Here is a 24,711-nt window from a genome sequence, read left to right as displayed (position 1 = left end):
CAGGGTGTCCCTCCGCCTGGGAGGTGCCCACCGGGCAGTGACCGGGCAGCCTGAGCCCGTGTGTGAGAGGGGCCCCTTCCCAGCTTGCGGCCCCCCTCATCATCTCCTGGGGCGGGTGAGAGGGCGAAGGCAGCCTCCTGGGCTGGACACGAAGGCCCGCCTGCCCCCCACTCGGAAAGCATGCAGCCCTGATAAGGTGGGTAAATTTCAAAGGGGCTAATGGGGCAGGGCCGCTGATAGCAGGGCCGGGGCGCTGCCAGCGGCCTCCCCCCACTTCCCACCGCCCTGCGGCCCAGCCCCCCTGCCGGCCTGCGAGCAAAACAGGTTCAATTGTGCTCTTATCTGGGCCTGCGGTTTTGTCAGGCCTGCCAGCCCCGCACTAATGGGGGAAAGGCAGCAGCCAGCTCGCGGGCGTGGGCAGTGACGCGGCCCCTCCACCTCCGCCCCCCACGATGGGCCGGGCCAGGGGGTGTACCTGGCACCCGGGAGCGGGGTCGGGAGGGGCGACTGACGCACCGAGGCTGGGGGGGGCTGCCATGGCCGAGGGCCAGGCTTGGCTTCGGCTCCTGGCTCCACGGCTTGCCAGGCGAGCTGCCTCCCTTTCTCTGCCTCAGTTTCCTCACTGATGTTTGAATAGGGACACTGATGAGAGGGGTGCTACCTCCAAGGGCTGTCGGGACACTGACATGAGTTACGCTCTGTAGAGCAACTGACGTGGCCCCGGGCTCACAGTGAGCCCCGGGTAAGGGAGGTGCTTGGCAGGAGGACCTGGGAAATTGAGGGGCCAAGGCTTCCAGGCCCTGCCATCTGGCTCCACGCTGCCTCCCTGGCCTCATCGCTCTCCACTCCCCGCTCTCTGCGCCAGCCACACCGGCTTCCTGACATTCCTCAAACACACCAGGCATGAGCCCACCTCAGGGCCTTTGCTCAAGATTTGCCCCTACCTGGATTGCTTACAGGTAACTCAGGGCTTCCTGTTTTTACTCAAATCCCACCTTCTCAAGGAGTTCTGCCCTGACCACCATATTTCATGCTGCTCTCCATGCCCCACCCAGCACCCCTGACACCCTGTTTTTCATGGCACTCAGCAGAGTCTAGGGTACTATATAATTTACTCATTTATTACTTTTCCTGTTGACTGTCTTTCTCCTCTAGAATGTAAACCAACCAAAGTTCACTGCTGTGTCCCAGGGAAACATGCCTGGCCCACAATAGGCCTTCAGCACATATGTGTGGAGTGAATGGATTCAGAAGGCAGAGATCAGGCCAGGGTTGAGGTTGTATCTTGGGACAGCACCCTGCTGTACCATCGCAAGGGCCTAAGGGGGAGGAGAGGATGTTCCGTGTGTGTGTGTGTGCGTGTGTGTGTGTGTGTCTTCTCTGACCCCCAGATAGGCCTGCAGTGTTCCCCAGGCTTGGAGCCCACCTCTGGCAGGAGCTCTGCATGACTCAGTTCACAGGGAAGTCTGGGGACCCTGAGAGCTGTGCCGGGGCCCTGGGGTGGAGTGAGGTCTCCTTAGATGGCATCCCAGGTGTGAATCAGTGATGGGGTGGATGGATGAGGCTATAGGCAAGAGCGTGTGTCAGGGTTGGAAGGGTGGGTACAACCAGGCCTTGGACACAGGAAAGACTGGCCCATCTACTCAGCCACCGTTGGGGGGAGTGTCTGAGGAGGAGGAGGAGATGGCGTTGGTGAGGAAGCCCAGGGCCTGGGGAGCCAGGGTCCGAGCTGGGAAAGCCTTTGGCATCGCCTACCTTTCGGTTTTTCCCAGAATGGAGAGGATCATGCACACAGTAGGTGTTCCTGAAACCAGTAACCCACAGATGGCTAGCTTTGGGAGAGATGCTGGAGGTCATCTGTGCCCTCTGAGGCCACCAGGCCATGAACTCCTACGGGACAGATTGTGCCCGGCCACCCTGCCCCTAGTGCCTGTCCAGGGCCTGGCACAGAGCAGGTGCTCAGTAAATGCTTGTTGGCCTGCGCAGAGCACCATGTCATGGCCCAGGGGGCCCTGCGTGCTCCAGGTGATAGAAATGCATGGGTATGTGGGCCTGAGGACACAGCCCCCCGCCCGTCGGCTATTCCTGGTCTCCTCATCCACCATCCAGCTGCAACACAGTGTCCTGGAAAGAAGACTCCAACAGACCCAGCCCGAATCCTGCCTCTGCCACTTTCCAGCCTTGACTTTGGAGCCTCTGTTCCTCATCTGCCATGAGAAAGGTCAGTGAAGCTGCCAGTTGCTGGACTTACTAGGATGAGATGAGATAGTGCATGCCCCCCCTCCAGAAGCATGGTTGGGGTCTGGACTCAGATCCCCGCCCTACTGTGTGTCCTTCAAGTCTGTCCCCTAGCCCCTCTGGTCTCAGGGGCTTCCTCTGGACTGCAAGGGCTGGGTGGTCTCTGGGTCCCACAAACCAGGCTTTCTGCCCACCCTGCCCCCACGGCCCCATCTGGGTGACCAGCCCCAGATCTTCAGCAAGGGAGCCCTTTCCCAGGCTGTTCCCTTCTCATAGCTGGAGCCTGGGGCAGGGCAGGGCCTGGTGTCCACCAGGCAGGGGGAGGGCAAGAACCAACTGGAAGCCCTGTCTCTCTGTGGCTGACACACGTCCCAGCCTTGTCCTTGCCATCACTCCCAGGCTACAGCTCCTAGGAGGGTGGGGATCCAAGGAGATGGAGGCAGCAATCTCACTGACCAACTGACCAACAGACAAAGACAGACTGCCCTTTCCAAAGTACATCCAATTCCTTTGTCATTTGGCATTCACCGATCACAAGGCCCCACCAGGATCCCCCAAGGCAGGATCAGCAGGCAAGTATTATTTCCATTTCACAGAGGAGGTGAGGGAGGCCCAGAGAGGGCTAGTAAACGGCAGCGCCAAACCAAGCCCTGGGCCCTGCCTCCCATCCAGCGCTCTTCACTCTCTGACGGACTAGTGCAAGAGAGGATGCACGCAGGGAGGGAAGCTCTGGAGCTAGCTGCTCCAGAAATCATAATCTGTGTTGGGTCTGAGCCTGCGGGCTGCTCGAGGGTCCCTGCCCTCGAGGAGTAGAATCTTGGGGAGAAAAAAAAGAAACACTGGGAAACAATTAGAGCACAAAGAATTGGGACATGTGAGGTCTGCAAGTACTAGAGGGGACATGGGAAAGCTTTCTGGAGGAGAAAGCTCTTGAGATGGGGCTCGAAGGATGAGGATGCTTTCAATCGAAGTAGAAGAAACTCAGCTCTATTGGAACAACAGAAAAAGAGCATCACTGGTTCATCCAGGTATTCATGGAGTGATGGCTCTGCCAGGCTCCTTCTCTGGCTGTCGCAGCTCACATCCCCCGGAGGTGACAGCTCCCAATATTCACTCTCAAGGCTTAGAAACCCCAGTGACCAGAGGGAATGTTATCTCAGTAGGTCAGAGCAAAGTTCCAGGATGGAGTGGGTGGTGTGTTGGACCCCAGGTCTGCAGCAGGTGAGTGTAGAGAAGGTATTGCCCATAACAGATGGGTGGGGTCTGGATGGGGGAGAACAGGAGGGGCCACATTTCACCCCCTGAGGGTTTGGCCAGAGGAGAATTGAAGAGGAGGACCAGCCTTGAGGAGCTGTGGGCAGGAGGCAGGAGGTCTAGTAGACCCAATGACCTGTGCGAGAGACCTGGGACTTGACCCCAAGGGGACAAGGCGGGTAGTAAGAGGGTCCTATCAGGCGCAAGGTGATTGAGGAAACTTCAGATGTGAGCTTATATCTGCTTCCCAGCTATGACCTTGGGCAAGACATTTTAAACATTTGGGCCTCAGTTTCTTCACCTGAAAAATGGGTACAGTAATAGTTACCTGGAAGGGCTGCTGTGGGGAGTAAGATGACGTGGCCTGTAGTTGGTGGTCAGCAAGCCCTGGAACTTGCTTGTTCACAGAGCACTTTCACAACATTATCTCACCCCTCACCACAGCTCTGAGGGTTCCCAGGGGATGGGCAGAGGGGAGTCCAGCAGGTTCCAGCCAAAGTCACAAAGCTGGAAGGTGACAGAATTAGGATGTGTATTTGGGTCAGATCCTGAGCTGGTGTCACAACACCATGCTGGATGGATCAAGGTGCTGAGGGGTATGTGTCACCCAGAGTCCCCTAATTGGCCCTCCCTTCCCCTGGAGCCCACCAGAGTTGCCCCAGGTGGGCACAAAACCTTCCTTGAGCCCACCACTGACATCCACCCCAAGCAGCCTCTTAGCACCTTAGCCCATGTGAGCCCCAGCTGAGCAGATGGAGAGTCCTCTCCTTGCTACCTCTTGGATCTTTCCAGCTTCCAGAGGCACCCTTTGTTTCCTTACTCCAGGCCTGGGCTGGTAGAATCACAGTCCATGCTTAGCACAGCTTAGTCTGGTCCATTCATTCAGGCCCACCCATTCCTGAGGACACCTATGAAGTGCTCATTTGGTCCCAGAGCAAAGCTGTACCAGCATTCAAGGGGCAGCCTTCCCAAAGTCAGGGTTTTCTGTAGTATAACCAGTCCCCTTCCAAATGCCACCCAGCAGTGAAATATCCTCTCTGGCTGCAAGAGTATTCTATCTTCATCTATCTACCCATCTTCTGGTCTATCTCAAATAGAATCAGACTGGGCTTTGAATAATAAAGACCCCACTTAACAAAAGCCAAAGGTCTATTTCTCTCATAAAAGTCCTGAGGCAGGCAGTCCAAAGGCAGTTTGAAGGTTTTATGCAGTCCTCAGAGACCTAAGCTTCTTCCAGCTCACTGCTCCTCCATCTTGTCTTCATGGTCCAAAATGGCAGCCAAGATTCCAGCATTCACAGCTGCATTCCAGGCAGTAAGACAGAGGAAGGATAAAGAAGAAGGAGGTGAATGGTACATGCTAGTTTACTTTTTTTTTTTCTTGGTAGTTTACTTTTAAGAAAGATTCCTAGAAAATGACACATGACACTTCTACTTGGTCACACATCTAGCTGCAAGGGAATCTGGGATAGTTTTAATTCCAGGTAGCCAAGTTCCCAGGTGAAAAGTAAGGCTTGTTTACAGAGGAAAAGAGGAAAATGGACATTGGGGGTAACTATCTCTGATACCCCATCCCTTCAATAAGCATTTATTGGATACTCCTTGTACTTACCCATGTTATAGTACTAATATGATTAATACCTTAGTATCTCATGAGCTATGAACAGTGCCTGGCATATAATAAGTGCTCAGTGGCCATTACTATTACTGCATCAGAGTGCTGATATAAGCACAAGCTTCTGTGAGAGTGAAGAGGAGGTCCCGCCTGGGAATGTAGGAGGTCTTTCTTTTTGCTTGATCCTGGAGGGCTGGGATGGTCGACTGTAGCCACTTTAGGACCTTGTGTTACCTCCCTGACCTCCATCCCATCCCACCTCAACCTTCTCTGGGGAACGACTCTGATAACATCCCACCTCAACCTTCTCTGGGGAACGACTCTGATAACATCCCACCTCAACCTTCTCTGGGGAACGACTCTGATAACATCCCACCTCAACCTTCTCTGGGGAACGACTCTGATAACTCTGATAACACCTAAGCATAGGCTCTCCAGTGTGAAAAGTGCAACCATATGTTGGAGAAATTTGGCATCGGTTAAGGTGAGGGGGCTAGTTCTGAAGACCCTGGAATCTTCCTGAAGCCCTAGAATACTCATACTGTAGGCAGTCACACAATTACTTCTGAAATTGGAAAATAACACTAAAACGCCTCCATCTGACAGCATGGGGGTTGCAGATGCTCTGCGCCCTTCTAAGGTGATCCAGAGGAAGGAAATGCCAGACTCTGCCCTCCGGGGACAGCCCTCAACCCACCTGGCAGGATGAGGAAGGAGCTGAGAGCTCAGCTACATGGCCTTCCATGAACTCGTGGAGGTGGAGGAGCCTGGGCAGTGGGTGCCTGGGCTTGGGTACCTCCTTACCTCCCCCTACAGGGACTGTGGAGAGCAAGCTGCTGCTGGCTGACCACCACTCCGGGCCTGGGAAAGCGAGGTCCCTTTCCCCAGGATTCTCTGAAAGCTCCCACCATCCCTGACCTGGGGAGCCAGATAACACCTCCTCCAGGAAGCCCTCACTGATTTCCCTTGCCAGGTACCCACCCTCATTGTTCTCCCACAGCCCGCCATTGGGGTTTTTTCCAATGCTGCTTTGCTCAACTGTCCCCCACCCTTGGCTGATCCCTCTCAATAGAGCCCCAGTGCCTTGCACATGAGATGAGCTCTGTAGCTATGCATCAACTAATGAACAAGTGAGTGAATGAATGAATGAGTGAGTGAGTGAGTTTCCTGGCTGCCAGGGTGTGGGTCCCCCAGCAAGGAGGCAGAGGCCTGCAAGGGTTAACCAGGAGCCCGCCTGTGGTCTGAGGTAAGCAGGGAGCGTATTTGTTCAGGTAAATAAGGAAGGATTACTTATAATGGGAAATCAGGCCCCGGCCAACTCTTCATCTCATGCTGCCTGACTTCCTCCCAGCACATTCCTGCACTCCGCCCGTGTCCACACTGCCCCGCAGACCCAATCCCCTGAGCCCACCGTGGCCTCCCTCGTAAACCCCTCTGGCTGGGTCTTGCTGCGGTGCCAGCAGGTGGCCCTGGGCTGGGGGCAAGGGGCTCCCTACAAGGGCGTGCAGCCCTGAGACCTCAGAGGGCCACACCTCGAGGGTGGCCAGGCCCCCAGCGGCCCACCCAATTGCCACCTCTGACCCCAGCCCTGCTGGCCCCTGGTACCACTGGCCCCCCAGATGCCTGGCTGAGACCCAGCAGTGGCCCAAGCTGCCCACGCCTCCTCCTGGCCCCCGAGGTTGGCACCGCAGCGGACAACTCCTTGGGCGCCAGGCAGCTAACGGGTAAGTCTGGCGGGGGGCAGTGCCCTGCCATGGGGGCCTTCCCCTGCCAGCAGTGGGGGGTGGGTGGTTGAGAGTGCTTTCAAAGCCAGAACTGGTCTCCTGGGCATCAGTGACCCTGATCTGGGTCCTTCACCTTCAGAAGCTCCTGATCCCTCTGCATGCTGCCCAGTCTGCCTCCCTGGGCTGACCCCAGAGCCTGGGTGAGCCCCCCTGGCCTGGAGAGGCCTGGGGTACCCCATATCTGTGATGACCCCATGTGGGCTCCACATTGAGCCCAGCCTTGTCCAGCCTGAGGGGAGGCAGCTTTGTAGGTGCGGAGCCGCAGCCCTGAGACCGGGCCAGTTCTGCTTGGTTAACGAAACACAAGCAGCCTTTCTGCTGCTGCCAGCCACAGCTGCTCTGCCAAGGGAAGGGTCTCTCTGGGGCCTGGTCACGAGTTGGCAGGGGTTTGCTGGAGCCTAGAGGCTCAGGGCCAGGGCCAGGGTCCGGGTTGCAGCAGGGGGTACAGTCCCAGAGCCCAGGGGCTGGGTGGGGCAGTGGTGGGCACAGGAACCAGGGGATCTGGGAAGCTGGGGAGTAACCACCTGGGTGCCTGGGTCCCCAGGGAAGCGTGGGGCCTGTGGACCGGAGTCTGGGCGCGTGAGGAAAGCAATGGGTGGGGGGGGGACAGAGGTGCTTGAAGGTGCTCATTTCTAGATTTGCCAGATGCCTCCTGTGGGGAGAGAGGGAAGTGGGTGGTGAGGATGACAGGGTAGAAAGCTGAAGGGTCTGGACGGCTGGGGGCTCCCCCGAAGCTGGACAAGGTGTGTGCGTGCGTGCGTGCTTGTGCATGTTGGGGAGGGGGAAGCACCCTGAGCTAGCCCCGGGCCTCTCACCTCGCTGCCCTCTGGGCCCACCCAGCAGCCCGCACCCAGGCCACAGGCGTCGAGTGGCCTGTCCCCTGTATGATGGTCATGGCCTTTCTGCTCCTTCTTGCTTAGGGCTGGGACTTGGCCTCATTTCCTGCCCCCACCTCCCCAATAAACAGCTTCACAGCAACCCCCAATAAAGCAACATCTCCCCGCACCAGCTGCTCGGCTGAGTAACAAAGCAAACAGGCATCCGAGCTGCCCCAGTCCCAAGGTGGCAGGCAGGGATGGGCAGGAGACCCCCCACCAGATGGGGGGGCCCAGGCCACGGCTCAGCCTGGCTGGCCAGTCCCACTCGACCCCTGCCCACCTGGGGGAGGGGCTGGAGCCAGGAACTCCCAGCTTGGAGCCTCCCCACCCCCAACTCAGGGAGCTTTGGGGAGAGGGAGCATCCTCAGAGCCCCCAGGGAGGTTGGGGTGGTCTCTTGCGGGGTGGGGGACCACCCTCCCCTTTGAGAGCCTGACAGGCGCTGTGAGGGTCCCAGAGCTGAAAACTCAGTCCCTGCCAGACTTGGTTATTGTATTACTGATTATAAAACACGTTGGCAGATGTGATGTCATTTGGTTGTCACAAGGACCCTCTGAATTAGATAGAACTTCTCTTGTCAACCGAGCCTGAGAGAATAGGGTGGCACTCAGTAGATGCTCAGTCAATGCAGAAAGTGTGATGCTGGCAGTAAGTAGAAGAACCAGGAGAACCCACTGTCTGCCACTGAGGTCACTGCAGTTATAACATTAATAACCCTGAAACAACTAGAGCACAACTTTGTGCTAAATGACTTGGTGCAGCTTGAGTATAACCTGGGGACAAGGCCCTCTGGTGGAGGGCAAGAAGGGGTGGGTTAGGACCCACAGTGTGTGACCCTAGGCAAGTCACTTTTCCTCCCTGCACTTACAGCTCCTTGTCTGTGAAATGAGAGGGTTGGACAAGGTGGCCTCCTTTGTTAAAGGAGGCTTCATGGAAGAGGCAACCTGGAGTGGGGTTTTGAAGGCTGTGTAGGAGCTGGTGGAGGCAGGCTGTCCGTCTGGATTGGCCAGCTTTACAAGACTTGTGTGCTTTCCCAGCCTTGTCTCCTAGGCTGAGGTCAGGGGAGGTAGGGGACTCTGGCTCTGGCTCCTCCTAGAGGCCAGGGAGGAGTGAGTGAGGCCAGCAGCTGCCCTGGTCTGGGCTAGAGAGCAGGCTGACCTCGGAGCAAGGTCCAGGCCTCTCCCACCACCGTTTTCAGCTCTCCCCCAGACTCCACCCTTTGGCCCTGCCCCTCCCTCCACCATCACCACCTGCTTCTTCCTTTATGCCCCTCACTCTTCACCTTATTACCTTTCCCTCCCCTCTTCTCCAGCCCCATCCCCTCACCTGCTCGCAGGTGCCACCTTCATGCCTACTCAGCCCATCATAATTCACAAGGAATTTCCATTTGCCCTCCCCCACAATCACCACAACCCCTTTAAGACATACTCTTGACAGACCATTCAATAGACGGGACAACTGAGTCTCTTGCCCCAGTGCCAGACCTAGAGAGCAGGGAGTCAGGGCTCCAAACAGCGCGGGACCCTCCCCCTGCCCCCACCCACACCACATTTCATGCCCCACCCTTTGCCCCCAGCCAGGTGAGTGGCCTGTCAGGTGGAACAACTCTTCCCAAAGCAAACTTTGCACAAGCCGAGTTGCCCTGGGCTCTTCCTGACATTTAATGCCAAGCTCCTTCCCCTGCCTCGTTTGCATGTTCCCAGCCCAAGAGGTGCCCCCTACCAGATTCTCCTCTCCCACTTCTCAGGGGCCTCCGGACTAGGGGAAGGTGAGCCTCCTCTTCCCTCTGGATCACTCCTTCCAGGCCAGGGACTCTGGTGGGGGCCTAACAGACCAGAGCCCACCCAGGGCTGTAGAAAGGACTAATGAGGTTTCTCTGGGCACCACCAGAATCGAAGGGGCCCTTCCTTTTCCCTCCAGCTCTGGGTTTGAGGAGAGGGGTCTGGGAGTGACAGTCTGGGTTAGGGTCCCAGCACCTGGGACTGGTGACAGGGGTGGGGCCCAGGTCTCTGCTCTTGGGGCAGCGAGGGTTGCTGAGATCCAGCTCTTCCTGCCTCTGACTTCCATTCCAAGTCAGGCTGACGGGCAAGATGGAGGTCATGGGGTCATAGACTCTAGACAGTGTCTGGGCCAGAAAAGCTCTGGGAGATGACTTACCCAGTGGGCGAACAGAGGAGGAGACTGAGGCCCAGAGGGGACCAGGGGCTGCCCAGGGCCTTACATATGGTGGGAACAGGGCAGAATATGAATCCACATCTCCAGATGCTGAGGCCTCGAGTTCTTTCCAGACCACATACCCTTTGGAGCAAACTCGAATACAGGGGTGAGCTTGGGGCTGAGGTGGGTCCCTGTACCTCCAGGCTTCAGGCATCGGTGCCACCCAGACCTCCCCAGTGCGACCTTTGTGGGGCTGGGGTTTTCTAGGGCTGGGCCCGCAGGTAGCCTGAGCGAGGCGACAGGGGTGGTCAGCAGGGGTGATCCTAGAGGTCGGAAAATGCCAAGTCATCAGCACCATCTGGAAAGAGGGCGCCTTGATTTCCAATCCCTGCCTGGTCACCATGGACACGTGCCCTGAGGCAGCCACTGCCCCCTGCCTGTCAGGTGGGAATAATCCTGGCTGCGCCACTGCCCCAGAAGACAGTGGGAGAGCCCAAGCAGTTTATTTAGTTGGACTTCACCTTGTCCCTGGAAGAGTTGGAGGCGATGTCAGTGGCAGGGTTGGGGCGGGGGGGAATTGGGGGGGTTGGATGCCCATGGTACCCACACCACAGGAGCAAATGGGAGACAGTGCTGGTACAAACGTGCCTTCGGGCTCCTGGCTGCCCCTGGGAACTGATGGGCAAAGCAGACCTGACCATAATTCCTTGATGTTCCCCGACTCGTTTGTTTCCTGTCCCCCAACCTCCTGCTACCTGGCCCTGTTCCCTAAATCCCTACTCCCAAGTCTCCCTGGGCCCGTGGGCTGTCTCCCCAAGTTAAATCTTCCCAATTTGAACCTTTGTTCCTGCTAATTGGATCCAGCTAGTTTCTTTTCTTCTTCTTTTTTTTTTTTTTTTGCCCACGCCGCGCGGCATGTGCGATCTTAGTTCCCTGACCAGGGAACGAACCTGCGCCCTCAGCAATGAAAGCGCGGAGTCCTAACCACTGGACTGCCAGGGAATTCCCTGGATCCAGCTAGTTTGAAGAGCAGTTTCAAAGGACAGGGAGCTGGGTTTTCATGGGAGGGCAGGAGCTGTCCAAGGAGCAGTGAGGGGGCTGGAGGGGGAGTAGCAGCGTGGGAAGGGAATGTCTAAAGGAGCAGGAAGGCTGAGACCAGAGGCAGGGAGGGTTCAAGGAAGCTAGACAGGTGCAGGCAGGCCCAGGGCACTGGACTGGGCAGGCTCGGCTTCTCTCCAAGGTGCTGACCAGCTGACTGGGGGTTGGGGGGACAGGCCCATGTGGCCCCTGCCCACTCTGCATGGCTCCTGGCCAGGTCCTGATCGCACCCCCAAAGCCCCCTGATTCCGACCCATGAATGCAGGCCCAGAGGTTTGGAGGGAGGGAGAGAAGGGCTGACAGCAGTGGGGAAACTGGAGGTGGTCTGCCCCCAGTTGGTGGAGGAGGCGACTCTGGGCAGAGTGGCAGGCTCTGTCTCACCCTAGCCCCAGCCTCTTGCCCTCAGTGCTCTTCTCACGGGGCCTGCAGCTGGGGTGCTGGGCTCTGGGCAGACTAAGGTTGTGTCTCAGGATTGAGGTGGGGGCTCAGGCATATTAACCCCACCCACCACCCCCTTGGGGGTAAGATCTGAGCCTGGATTGAGCAGGATGTGAGAGACAGGCTCCAACCCCATGACAGCCCAGGGCCTTAGTAAAGACTCTGGTAACTCCATTTCCCTGGGGCTGTGGTTTCAGGAGATATCTGAGCATCTTTTGCATGTCAGGATGGGAGTGAGAACCAGGAGGCCGGGGAGTTGCCTCCCAAGGGGCAGGAAACAGCTGCTGTAAGTCTCTAAATTCGGGTCCCTCTGCCTTCCTTCTCTCCTGGCTCTGCCTTCCTGGGAGAATGCGAGGTACTGAAAAGAAGTGGCCGAGGTGGCTAATCCCTCTCGCTGCTACCCTGCGAATCTGCCCCGTTTCTGGGCCTTGACCTCCACCAGCTGTTACCAAATTTCTTTGTCTGGAGTCACAGCTAGTGCCTCTGAGGCAGGAGGGAGGCAGGACATGCTGAGCCTTAATCCAGACACGTGGCTTAACCCAGAAAAGATCAGCTCGAGGTTTGGGAGCTGGAGCCATCGCTCAGGAGACGGGCAGCCCCTTGGGGCCAGAGGCTGTCAGGAGGGACCTGGACCTGGCAAAGCCTGGGCTTGTCCCAGGACCCTAGGCCTACGGTGCAGTGGTCCTGGCTCTGCTGTGTGGCTGTGGACACATCCCTGCCACTCTCTGAGCCTTATTTTCCCAGGGCACATGTGTCCCCATGGGTAGACAATCACCCATGAATGTAATCATGGCTGAATTGCATGGCACAGATGGGGAGAGCTGGAAAGTCAGAGGAGAAAGCTGCTGGGGACGGCTCCCTGGGGGAGGAGGGCTTTGGACTAAACTGTGATGAGAAGGAAGGGGCATCTTGGGCAGGGGGACGACAAAACAAGAGAAAATAGCCACGTCATGCCCACAGCACAGGGGCCAAGGGAGAAGCACCGTTCTCATCAGAGCCTGGATATGTGGTCACCATGTTGATCTCTGGTTCTGGTCCAGACCCTGCCCCTAACCACTGAATACATCTGTTTCCCGCTCTGGCCTTCATTGTTCCCATCTATAGGGATCACATAGTATACGGTCCCTTCCAGCTCTGATTATCTGGCTCAGAGGTAGGCGCCAGCCACTGGGATCAGGCAGGGCAGGCAGTGGGGAACCATGGGAGGTTCTAGAGCCCAGGGGTGCCTGATGAAAGGGTTTTGGAGGGAAATGGACTTGACAGTGCAGTGGAGTGAGCAGTTAGGAGGCGGGAATGAACTTTGGAGGATCAAGCTGCCTGATCAGGAGGTGGGCAGGACCCTGGGAAGATGGGACCGCCCGAAGCAGGAGCCTCAGAGGGAACGTGGTACAATGAGCAGAGCCCGCACATGGCCAGCTGGGGACCTCGGGCAAGCTGCACACCCTCTCTGAGCCTCACAGTCCACATCTATAAAACAGGGCTCTCGAGTCCCCTGTGGGTAGTAAAAGGGTAACATGTACCAACGCTCTGGGCCCAGGAGGTGCTCCCCGTGTGTCCTCTTCCCTCCCAAGTCCAGTCCTAGAGCCTGGAGGAGGTGCCAGGGATGCAGGCTGGGCACACCAGCCCCTGGCTCCCTGACCAGTAAACCCAGGTCCCCCACGCTGGGCTGCCGGGGTCCGAGCCTTCTGCACCACCTCCCCACCTGCGGACAATCGGCTCTTGCCTCCTGCCGCATGGTTAATCATTAACTTTTTTTTCACTAGGTAGGTGTTGGAGGTGGGACCAAGCCTTGGTTGAGAGCAGGTTCCTTGGCATTTAGGAGCAAGGTGACGGGGAGCTGGAATGTGGGGTGTGGAGGAGGAGGTGGGAGTTCTCTGCTGGTGAAGGAGCCCCGGGCCAGGAGCTGGAAGTCGTTTAATTCTCTGCACCATAACTTCCCCACCACAGCGTTGGAATGAGCCTAAGGCCTGAGCTGCCGCTCTCCCGGGAGGGAACGAAGGCGAGGGCTTCAAAGCTCACTTGACAAATGTGTCAGGGATGTGTCATCACATCCCCACCTGGCAAATGCTGCCACCTGCCCTGCCCATTCATCCTCACTGACCCCTCACACCACTGTGCCCCAAAACACAGCAGCTGCCTCCCATCCTACCTGTGGCCGAGGCCAAGCAAACAGGAGGGCCACGAGGGAAGCAAGTTCCCCTGCTTCTTGGGAAAGGTTCCGTCTCCCTGGCACCCGGCCCAAGGTGTTGGCAGGGACTGTCCTAACGTGGCAGGCCGGGGAGTTCTGGGGACGTGGATGGGGCGGGAAGCAGGAAGGGGGTGATGAGGGAAGGGTGGGGTTGAGAGGGGCTCTCCAGGGGTGGGGCTACCCAGGGGGCAGGGTGTGGGCACAGGCTGGGGCGGGGACCCAGGGATAGAGCGGGCTGTTGGCTCTGCCTGGGTAAATAATGTGGACCCACAGCGCACATGTGTGTTTGCACAGAAGGACTTGAAATGATTCCAGGCCTGCCCTCTGTCCCCCGCAACCCCGGCTCCCCGATCCCTGCCCACCCCACCCCACCCTGACCTCTCCTTCCTTGTCACTTAAAGGAGCCCTTGAAAGGGAGATGCAAAATGAAAGTAAACAAACACTCTTCTCTCTTTCTGGCGTTCTCTCCACCATGGAAAAGCAGGGCCGCCGTGTACAGTTGGGAAGGTTGGGCACTGCACAAGATGGGGGACGAGGGTGAGTTGAAGTTCCACTTGGGCTCCATTCACCAAGCCACGCCACCCAGAGAGAAAAGGGCATCATTTTCTGAGTTGTACGCAGTTGCACTAGCTGCAGCCCTAGAGAAGCCAGAGCCTTCCAAACAGAGTTCTCTCTCTGCCTCACCTGCACGTTGAGGCTGAGCAAGTCAGTCTCACGAGGTGACTGGAGAAGGGCCAGGGAGCCCCCGCCCCATGGTCCTGGTGCAGCGCAGCAAATCCCACCATTAGAGAGTCTACCAGTCCTTCCAGTAAAGCCTACCCCTCTTACTGGCCAGATGCCTTCAAAGCAGCAATTTGCAAACTTGAACACTCATCAGAATCACCCAAAGGGCCTGTAGAAACGCATTGCTAGGAATTCCCTGGCGGTACAGTGGTTAGGACTCTGTGCTTCCATGGCAGGGGGCCCAGGTTCAATGATCAGGGAACAAAGTTCCCACAAGCAGTGCAGCACAGCCAAAAAGAAAAAGAAAAAAAGAAAGAAATGCATTGCTGGGCCTCCCCCTGCCCCACTCTCCCCACACCGCCCCCCCCCCCACCCCGAGCTTCTGATTCAGTAGCTCTGATGTTGACCTGAGAATTCAAGTTCCTCAAAAGTTCCTAGGTGGTGCTGATGTGGCTGGTCCTGGCACCACATTTTGAGAACACTGTTTAAAATGTAAATACCCCCAAGAAAGGACACCCATTAACTCGCCCTTAACAGGTTTATCTGCGCCTTTCCTCCTTTCGGAATGATCCCCTGTGTTATGGGGAACATAAGTTGTTGGTAATCTTCCACCTCTGTCCTGATTTATTCTTGGGTTTTGAGCCCACAAATCATGGAAATATCCCAGGGACCCCAGTTCTTTGGTGTATGTACATCTCGCAAGTTCCCTGCCTCACCCAAACCACGGACTCCAATATGGGGCTCAGAGAAAAGGGTCCAGGGGAAGCAGAGCCTGGGGACCCATGGGGAGGCACACTGTGGTTCCTCGTGTTGAGGCCAAATGGTGTCCCTTGGGAGGCATTGGGGCGGCAGGTAGGCGTGGGGTCTGACTTGCTGAGGGCCTCATTTGTCCCCCAGGGCCTGGGCCTTCTGACCAGACCCTGCAGCTGTGGGGAAAGTGGGCCTGTAGGTCTGCACCTGGCACCTCCCGCCTTGGGAGCTGTGAGTTCTTCTGGGCGTGAGGGGAGAGAAGAGGGCCTGGGAGCTGGGAGGGGCTGGGGAAGCACCTTTCAGGAAAGGACAAGGAGGGTGAGTACCAGGAACCCAGCCCTGAGTAGGGGCGGGGCCAAGCACACCTGTACGTTGTTGTTCAGTGACCACCTCAGCAGCGTTAGGCAGGGAATTTATTCGCACCCCCCAAGTGGCCCTGTGGGAGAGGAAGGGGCCCCGCCTCCCCAACCTGGGAGGGGATTCTACCCTGCCACACCCCTCACTTGCTCCTTTCTTTCTTCACCTGGCTGATGGAGATGATGGTGACTTTCTCCCTTCCCTACCCCCTCCAAGGGCAGAGTAAAAGAAAACAAGCTTTGCCACAGCAGAAAAGATTAGGTTAGCTCTTAGAAGGAGCTTCCTCTACAGGACCGGGGACTGGGATCTGGGTGGGGGCCGGCCCAGGGGCAGAGGGCTGGATATTAAAGACTTCTTGTCCAGGCCTCAGTTTTCTCATCTGCCAAATGGGACTAATCGTGCCTTCCATTGTGAGGACTGAAAGAGGTCAAGAACCTCAGAAGATTGTTTTAAACAGGCTACACGTGCAAAGATTTGCTGCTCGAAGCCAACCTGGCTTCCCTGGGGAGTAAGGGAGCTGTCTGTTTACAGTCCTGCCCCCACTCCCACCCCACTGGCTTCCCAGCCACAAGACCTGTCTGCCCAGCCCTGTCCTAGCTGCCCAGTGACCCGGAAGCCCCAACTCTCTCCCAGGCCCAGCCACTGCCCGCTGGGCTCCTCATCTCTGTAACCAGCTTAGCAGCCCCCATGGGGATGGGGAAGCAGCCAGGACCTGACTCTCCTTCCTTTTTTATTTCTGTAGACGCAGCCGCCAGCCCAAGCAGCAGCGGCATGGGCAGCGCCAGCCCAGGCCTGAGTGGTGTCCCCCCCAGCCGCCTCCTGCTGCCCCCCGACACTGTGCTACGGACTGGCCTGGAGAAGGTGGCAGTGGGGGCAGGGGCAATGGGGCCCGAGAGACGGGATTGGAGCCCCAGCCCACCTGCCACACCTGAGCAGGGCCTGTCCACCTTCTACCTCTCCTACTTCGACATGCTGTACTCTGAGGACAGCAGCTGGGTGGCCAAGGGCCCCGGGGCCAGCACTCGGGAGGAGCCGCCCGACGAGCCCGAGCAGTGCCCCGTCATCGACAGCCAAGCCCCGGGGGGCAGCCTGGACCTGGCGCCGGGCGAGCTGACCCTGGAGGAGCATTCACTGGAGCAGGTGCAGACCATGGTGGTGGGCGAGGTGCTCAAGGACATCGAGACAGCCTGCAAGCTGCTCAACATCACAGCAGGTGAGCCCCTCCTCACGCCCCCCTCCGCCAGGGGGACACAGGCCAGCGGAGGTCACAGGGAGGTGTGGGGGCACCGCCTGGTGCACTGTGGTCACCTCCAGAGATGCTGGTGCTTCCACACGTACAGTCAGCCCCTAACACACAGCAGCTGCAAGCCTGGGATCCAGGGTTCCCACTCTCTCTGTGCCCCAACTGCACCAGCCCAGTGTCCCCACTTGGTAGGTGCCGGATGAAGCAAATACGAGCTCTACACCATCTGGCCCACCTCCTCCTCTGACACTTATATCCACTCTCCCCTTATTCACTCTGCTCCAGCCACTCCTGCCTCTTTGCTGTTACCGCAACACACACACCTCAGGACCTTTGCACTTGCTGGTCCCTCAACCCAGAGCACTCTTCCCCCACATACCTACCTGGCTCACCCCTCACCTCCTTCAGGTCTTGATTCAAATGACACCATCTCGATGAGGCCTTTCCTGACCCCTCTATTGAAATTGCTGCCCATACCCCCACGTCTTATTCCTCCAACCTGCTTTATTTCTCTCACGTTTCCTACCATCTGATATGCTGCATATTTATCTTGTTTGCTGACTGTCTCCACCACTGGAATGTACATGCCCCAAGGGCAGGGATTTTCATTTGTTTTGTTCACTGCTACATCCCCAGTTCCTAGGATGTTACCTTGTACATAATAGATGCTCAATAAACAATAACTTAATATACCAGGCCCTGTTCTAGCACTGGGGAATTCAGGGTGAACATAGCACAAAGGCTCCTGCATTCACAAAGCTAATGTTACAGTGACGAAACAGATCATAAATAAATAGGATAATGTATCACTGGTCCAGTGGGGATGAGGGCTCTGATGAGGAGGGAACATCAGGAAGCCAGGCACGTGTCTGCGAGGGCCTGGAAGGTGTGGTTACAGAGCTTATGCTACTGGTTGAGGGGCTGCTGGGTCTCCAGTCCCCTGTCCCTCCATCATCTCTCTAGCTTTGGGCAAGCCTGACCCGTCTCCTTGGCCTTTGGGCCCTGGCATCTGAGGCTCCCACACAGGAAGGGTCTTCAGGCATCCCTCAGGCCTGGCTCCTCCTCCTCAGAGTCATCCGGGCCCAGCCCCTGCCCCCCAGTAGTCCCAGCTGGGGTCCCCCCTTGAGGCAGCTCCTGCCCAGGCCCCATCCTCCAGTGGCCCAATGCCAGCCCCCAACCCGGCAGCTTTTCCCACGGTGCCTCCGCTCCCACACCGAGTTGGGGAGGGCCCTGCCCTCTAAACAATAGGGACATAAACAAATTGCTTTGACCCTGAGGAAGAAAGTGGGTTTATTAAGTGGGGGCAGGCCAGTCTGCAGGTCACCCAGCTTAGACCACAGAATTCACTTGGAGGCCCCATTGTGTCTGTGCCCGCAGCTTGGCCACCACCCACGTGCCCTGCTGGGCTCACCCCAGGACGGCTCCCCAGGGAGACTTATAGGACCAAGCCAGCCACTCGCCTCCGGGCCTTGGCCCCATGGCCACCCTGTACCCTGCCACCGCTCCCCCACACTTGGTGCACGTGCACTGAGCAGCTCCCCAGCACCCAGCCCTTTGTTAGGTGTTGGACGAGGGAATGGAACTCTCTGTGCCTCAGTTTCCTCATCTGTAAAATACAGTGGGGGTGGAGAGTGGGGTTTGTAGAGCTAATTCTTGGTTGGGTTTTTCTCTGGTTCTTTGAAGGGTTTGGGGAAGGCAAGAGGCATCTGGGAAAGAAAGAAGCTTGGGTGTTTCTGGTCTAATGTCACTGTCCCCTCCAGGGCTGCGGCTCCCCAAAAGGCCCTTTGGAGGGGCTGGAGGGGTCTGGGAGGACCTGAGGTCCAAGTGAGATGGGGGTGCAGAGGCCCCAGGCTGCCCTGCCCTGAGCCATGTTTGCTTCAAGGGCCCTGGCTCCTTCCTCTCACCGCCCCCTTCTTTGGTACCCCCTCCACGGAGCCCCTCAAGGACCCATGTGGCCTGGCCTGGCCCCATTCCAGGAGTGCATGGTCCCAGGCCACCGGTTCCCACGGGGGCTCCATCCGAGCAGAGGGGCCACCTTGGGGGTGGTGCCCTCAAGCAGCCTCCGGGGCTGAAGGAGTGTCTCTTGCCCAGACCCCGTGGACTGGAGCCCTGGCAACGTGCAGAAGTGGCTCCTGTGGACGGAGCACCAGTACCGGCTGCCCTCCGTGGGCAAGGCCTTCCAGGAGCTGGGGGGTAAGGAGCTGTGTGCCATGTCGGAGGAGCAGTTCCGCCAGCGCTCGCCCCTGGGCGGGGACGTGCTGCACGCCCACCTGGACATCTGGAAATCAGGTGGGACAGGCGTGGGTAGAACGCCCCACCCCCTGCCCCCCACTGCAGGCTCCAAGCCAGGGACACCAAGGGGAACAGTTAGGTCAGGATGTCTGTCCGGAGGCTACGCTCCACTGGGTAGGCAGCCCCTTGTCCCAGTCTGGGTTCTGTTCTGAATCCCAACCCCAATGACAGCTGCCTCCCTGGATCCTGGGTGAACTCTTCAGCCCCGACCCACTGCCTACCCTGGTCAAGGCCACAGAACTTAGGACAGAGCACATGGGAAGTTAAAAATAGAAGTTAGACTGTGAGGACGCAGGACATCAGATACTCTAAGTCCTTCTTCTTTGTCCTTTTTAACATTTTGTGTTTGTTTTGTGTTGTTTTCATTAAAGAAGAAATGAGGTAATAAATGTGCAGGATTTTTAAAAAGACCATCGTGAACAACAGTACACCATGAAGAATAGTCTTCCCTCCCACCTACCCCGGCCCTCCAATCCCCCTCCCTAGAGGCAACCACTGTTGCCAGTTTCATGAGTACCTTGCCAAGGAAAGTCTATGCATATACAAGCAAGAGTAAGTGTGACTTCTACCCCTTTCTAACATGAATAGTACGAGTATCACACTGTTCTGTACTGAACAGCGTATCTTGGATCTTGTTTCCCATCACTGTCTATACAGCTGCCCCATTTTTGATGGCTGCATGCCAACCCCTTAATGTTTACTTGGTCTCAATCTCATCGGGTGCCCAGTGTGCCCTGCACAGAGCCGTGCACTTCGGAGGGGTCAGTCCTCGCTCCACGAGTCAAGGCCCCTGCCCCTCAGGGCCCAGGGTGAATAAGAGGACAGGTCCCACTCTCATGGCCCAGAAACCAGTGTCCTGCCCCAGCCCAGGCCCCTTGCCAGGGTCTGGCAAGAGCAGTGGACAGTGCCAGGCTATGAGCCGGGTGGTGATGTGGGCAGAAGTTGGTGGCCTCTGCCTCCCACTGCTTGTCTGGGGAGGGGGCCAGGTGGAGAGCAGGAGGGGATGGTGGTGCTCGGGGAGCTTGGCAGCTGGAGGGCAGGGAGTGTTTTTATTATGCACCGTGCAGGCTTCACCACCCTGCATCCTTGCGAGACCTGTGAGGGGGTGTCCCAGCCCCATTTCACAGGTGACAGAAGGGAGGCAAAGCAAGGCTTGACTTCCACTCCTCTCTGAACAAGGAGCTGCCTGCAGGGCCTCTAAGGCCCCTCCCAGCTCCGAAATCTTACATTTTCTTCCAGGAAGAGGCTCTGTAAACAGCTGGTCTTCACAGGCTGGCAGGAGGGAGGGAGCCACGGGCGGGCTGCTCTGGCCCCACGGTTCCACCCAAATGCCCTCCTCCTCCCTTGGGGGGGGGTCCCTCTGGTCCCCAACTTCCTCTCCTTGTCCCGCAGCGGCCTGGATGAAAGAGAGGACGTCCCTGGGGGCGATTCACTACTGTGGTGAGTCAGGCAGGGCAGGGAGGCGGCCGGGGCTCTGGGGTCTGGGGGTGGGGCTGGGGCAGCCATTGAAGAAGGGGGTTCCCCACTCACCGCCCCCCTCCCTGGCTGTCCAGAGTCCACCAGCGAAGAGAGTTGGACGGACAGCGAGGTGGACTCGTCCTGCTCCGGGCAGCCCATCCACCTGTGGCAGTTTCTCAAGGAACTGCTGCTGAAGCCACACAGCTATGGCCGCTTCATCCGGTGGCTCAACAAGGAGAAGGGTGAGCAGTGCCAGGGGCAGGAGGGGAGGGGGCTGCTGGGGGCCTGCGGTCCTGCCAGGTGCTGGGCAGGGAGGGTTGGGGGCGGGGCAGAGGCCTGGAGCTGCCCCCACCTTTGCCCTGAATGCCACACACGCACTCACACTGGACCGGCCCAGGGTCTGTGTGCCATCTGTGTCCACGCGTGTTCCCCGGCTGGGCTCTGCCTGTTGAGGGTCCCCAGTGACACACAGTGCCTGGGACATAGCAGGGTCTTAAAACTCTGCTGAGAACCGGACACGGTCTTTACCCTCAAAACATCAGAGCTTGATGGAGGAGACTGATGGTGTCCAGTGAAATATACAGTGTGGGCAACAGAGGTAATATTAGATTTTCAAGTAGTCACAATTAAAAATTTTTTAAAACAGGTGAATTTAATTTTAATAATACATCTATTTAATCCAATACTATAAATTCATATAATTTCAACATATAATCGATATAAAAACTATTAATGAGATATTTCCTAAGTCTTTGAAATCTGGTATACATTTTATGCTTACAGCACCTCTCACTTCAGACCAGCCACATTTCAAGGGCTAAGAGCCACATGTGGCTAGTGGCGACCACATTGGACAGCAACAGGGTTGGATGGTGTGCGGGTGTGTGTTTTGGAAAAGGCTCAGAGCCAAGAAGCCTGGGTTCTAGGCCCCAGCCTGCCATTAGTGGCTGTGGGCGCCTGGACCCCAGTCTTCATGTTTGTGAAATGGACTAGATTCATTCATCCAGCAAAACTTCCTTGAGCACCTCCTCTGGTTCCACACTTGCTCAGCCGACATTTATGGAGGGTTACAGTGTCCTGAGGGTGTGGGGAGAATTCAGCGGTACCCCATCCTCCAGGGACCTGCAGTCTTGTAGGTGAACCAGCAGTGAGATGAGCTGGTGTGCAGAATGTGTTGGGCTGTGATGGGGTCAGCTGTGCCTGGGTCCGGGAGGGCTTCACAGAGGAGTGACTCTGGGGATGAGTGTGGAGCACGGGAAGGGGTTAGGAGGGGTGGAAAAGTTCCTGCACAAGGTGTGGTGATCCCGTGTGTATATTTGAGACTGAGAGTGAGCCGGTACTCCAGGGAGACTGTCCCATGAGGTCAGGGAGATCAGGGAGGGCGGGGTGGTCTGGGAAGCCTGCCTGGAGAGGGTGTGCTGACCTGGGCTTTGCCAGGTGGTTTAGAATGAGAACTGGGGGTGTTAATGAGTAATAGTTCATCCTAAGGGGTACTTCCTTCGGGCTCTGCTCTAAGCGCTTTCTGTACCCACTCAACAACATGGTGATCACTACAACCCCCTCTTACTGACAGGAAAACGGGGTCTCAGACAACTTCTAAAGGTAGAAAATGGCAGAGCCAGGATTCCAACCCAGGTCAGCCTGGCTCCAAATCCAGGCTCTTTCCACCATCTCCTACCAATTAATTCTGGCAGAAAGGGCTGTGTGGGCTGAAGTGTCTGAGAATCGCAAAGAGGTCTTTCAGGCTCGGGAACTGCACGGGTGACCTTGCCAAATGAGCCGTGTCTGCAGCCCGGAGCCCCGCAGGGCTTCTGCGTAGGGTGTGCACACCCCACGCTTAGGAGCAGAGGCTGGCAAGGATCAGGCCCTCAGGGCCCCAAGTCACCAACCAACGTACGCAGGTTCACCCTGCACCAGGAGGTGTGTGAGTCCGTGGTAGGATTTACCACTTCCTGGGCCCTGTGGAACACCCTTCCCACATGTTCCTTTAACCCTCACCACAACCATGGGAGAAGGTATCGTGGCCCACCGCCTGGCCCGACCCCACCCCGGGCGACTCTAGCTCCCCTGGCTCCGAGAGACTGACCTGCTGGTCTTGGTCTTTCTCCTTCCTGCCGCCCCGCCTGCACTGCTGGCTCTCTCTGGGCCCCCCTGCTGCCCCAGGCATCTTCAAAATCGAGGACTCCGCGCAGGTGGCCCGGCTGTGGGGCATCCGCAAGAACCGCCCCGCCATGAACTACGACAAGCTGAGCCGCTCCATCCGCCAGTATTACAAGAAGGGCATCATCCGCAAGCCGGACATCTCCCAGCGCCTGGTCTACCAGTTCGTGCACCCCATCTGAGTGCTGCGGCCAGGCCCCGGGCCCGAACCTTGCCCTCGCCAGACCTCCCTCCTGCCTGCCCTGCCTCAGCCAGACCCTGAGCTGGGGGACAGGGCAGTCTGCTGTCATCCGGAGTTCAAGGTCAGGGAGGGGATGGCCCCTCGCTCCAGGGGTGTCAGTGAGCTCTCTGGGGCCCGAGGGACCCCGGGGTGGGCGTGCTTTCTCCTTGGGCCTGACTGCTCCTGCGCCCAGTCCACTGGAGGACGGGGGAAGCCAGGGCTGTTCTCAGTGTTCATGGCACCCCAGGCAAGGCCCTCCCTCCACCCAGCCTCTGACCCCAGAAGTTCCAGAGCAGAGCCGACAGAACGGCAGTGACTTGGCCAAGGCCACTCGCAGTCCAGTGCCCTCTGCCACCCATTCTGTACCGTGCCTGGCATGGTGCGGGGACGTCTACACCCCCAAGTTGGGAAGCCAGGGGTGCCCTGGGGACGGATAATAAAGATACTAGAGAATTGACATGGCCCCAGTGTCCTACGGTGAGGGAGTGGCACAGCCTGTAGGCCATCAATGCTCAAATGGTTGTGGTCACAGGGGCCTGGGGTGGTCGAGGGAGGCTTCCTGGGGGAGGTGGCATTGAGCTGAGCCTAAAAGGAAAGGGGCAGTTGATTGGTAGAAGCAGTGGGAGAGAGGCAGTGAGTCCTCAAGGCCAATGAGGGGCTGGACTGGCCCTCATCTCCCCTGACCTGGTGTCGGCTGGAAGGAGGGCGTGGGCTGGAGCTGAAAAGGGTCTACGGCAGGACTGGAGAGATGGTGGTGTCCTTCCCATCCTCCTGCTCTGCTGTAGATCAGGACTTTCCCCTGGGGTGGGCCGAGGGCTGCCCCTCTTGTGAGGGGGTCCACAGCCCTTGCCTCTGCTTGGCCAACTGAAGGGGCTCTGGGTTGGGCAGCAGGGCTGTGGGAGAGGATGGGGCCTTCAGTCCTCCTCATGGGACACTGGCTCTGCAGCAAACAAAGTGGAAGAGAGGTTGGCTTGCTGGCAATTTCTCTCTTGAGAGAAGCCACAGACCTCCTCAGGGGCCCTGAAGCTGTGAGCCCTGCAAGCTGGGTGTGAGGGGCCAGGGCTCCTGATGGGAAAAAGGGGTGGGTCTGAGTGTTCATTTGTGTGCTGGGGGAGATGGAACCCACCGCCCTCTTTCCTGGGCAAAGCAACTCGGCTTCCTCATGCTCCCCTCACGTTTGTTCATCCAGCTCAGCTGACGTGAGGGCCAACTAGGCGGCCAGGTGCTTTCACTGCTTTTTGTCATTAACCTTCCCGACAAAACTGGGAGGTAAAGGTCACCCCGCCACCCGCTACTTTGCAGCTGATGAAACTGAGGCTCAGAGCAGTTAAGTGCTTGCTCACAGTCACACAGCCAATCAGCGGCAGAACCAAGAACTGAACCCACAAGGACAGGGCTCTCTCTGTCCCTCCATCCTGCGCTGTCAGCGCCCTTAGCCTCTGTAACGCTTAGCTTCTGACGACAGGCTTCCAGGAGACAGCCCAGCACCACCCAGACCACTGAGGGTTAAATGCTGCCCTGTACTGCACCTTCTGCCCGCAGCAATTTTATTGTCTCCAGAAGAAAGTTTACTCCTGGCAGTGAGCAAACAGCACCTTGGCATCTGTCAGCTGGGATTGCACTGGGAGGAGGAGGAGGCCCTGCCCCAGGCCAGTGCCTCGCTGGGCCCCTGCTGTCTGCCCACCCCCGGGGAGGGGGCAGACTGGGCCCTGGCCAGAACCCAGCTCGGCTCTGCTGAACTGGTTTTGTCTCCGGCCTGCCCACCCTGCCCCCAAGTCCCTGGAGCCACCTGCTTGCATGTCCCCAGCTGGGCCTGGGCCTGGAGAGGCCTCCGATCTCAGGCTGAGGCTGGGGCTGGGAG

At 57.7% G+C, this 24,711-nt stretch overlaps 2 protein-coding genes across 3 annotated transcripts in view; both read left to right on the top strand.

The window, feature by feature from the left end:
* The window catches only part of ILRUN (inflammation and lipid regulator with UBA-like and NBR1-like domains), a 256,018-nt gene that overhangs the window by 135,624 nt on the left and 95,683 nt on the right, over positions 1 to 24,711 (top strand). The window lies entirely within an intron of this gene.
* On the top strand, positions 6,745 to 23,307 carry SPDEF (SAM pointed domain containing ETS transcription factor). Of its 2 annotated transcripts, none has more exons than XM_082345123.1 (6): positions 6,745 to 6,830; positions 16,220 to 16,690; positions 18,812 to 19,009; positions 20,405 to 20,452; positions 20,566 to 20,712; positions 22,634 to 23,307. In XM_082345123.1, the coding sequence occupies exons 2-6, from the start codon at positions 16,249 to 16,251 to the stop codon at positions 22,810 to 22,812; spliced, it is 1,014 nt and encodes a 337-aa protein (XP_082201249.1). In that variant the 5' UTR covers positions 6,745 to 6,830; positions 16,220 to 16,248; the 3' UTR covers positions 22,813 to 23,307. The 2 variants fall into 2 exon arrangements, with proteins under 2 accessions (XP_082201249.1, XP_082201248.1); XM_082345122.1 differs by lacking the exon at positions 6,745 to 6,830 and adding an exon at positions 14,091 to 14,184.

Source organism: Balaenoptera borealis (assembly GCF_965194805.1).
Source record: "Balaenoptera borealis genome assembly, chromosome: 12".
Classification (NCBI taxonomy): Eukaryota; Metazoa; Chordata; class Mammalia; order Artiodactyla; family Balaenopteridae; genus Balaenoptera; species Balaenoptera borealis.
Note: the sequence above shows the minus strand (reverse complement) of the source record. Positions and strands in the feature narration are given on the sequence as shown.

Coding starts and splice junctions, on each gene's coding strand:
- SPDEF (XM_082345122.1), top strand. Junction 16,691..18,811: donor GCTGCTCAACATCACAGCAG/GTGAGCCCCTCC, acceptor TCTCTTGCCCAG/ACCCCGTGGACTGGAGCCCT. Junction 20,453..20,565: donor GGGGGCGATTCACTACTGTG/GTGAGTCAGGCA, acceptor CTGGCTGTCCAG/AGTCCACCAGCGAAGAGAGT.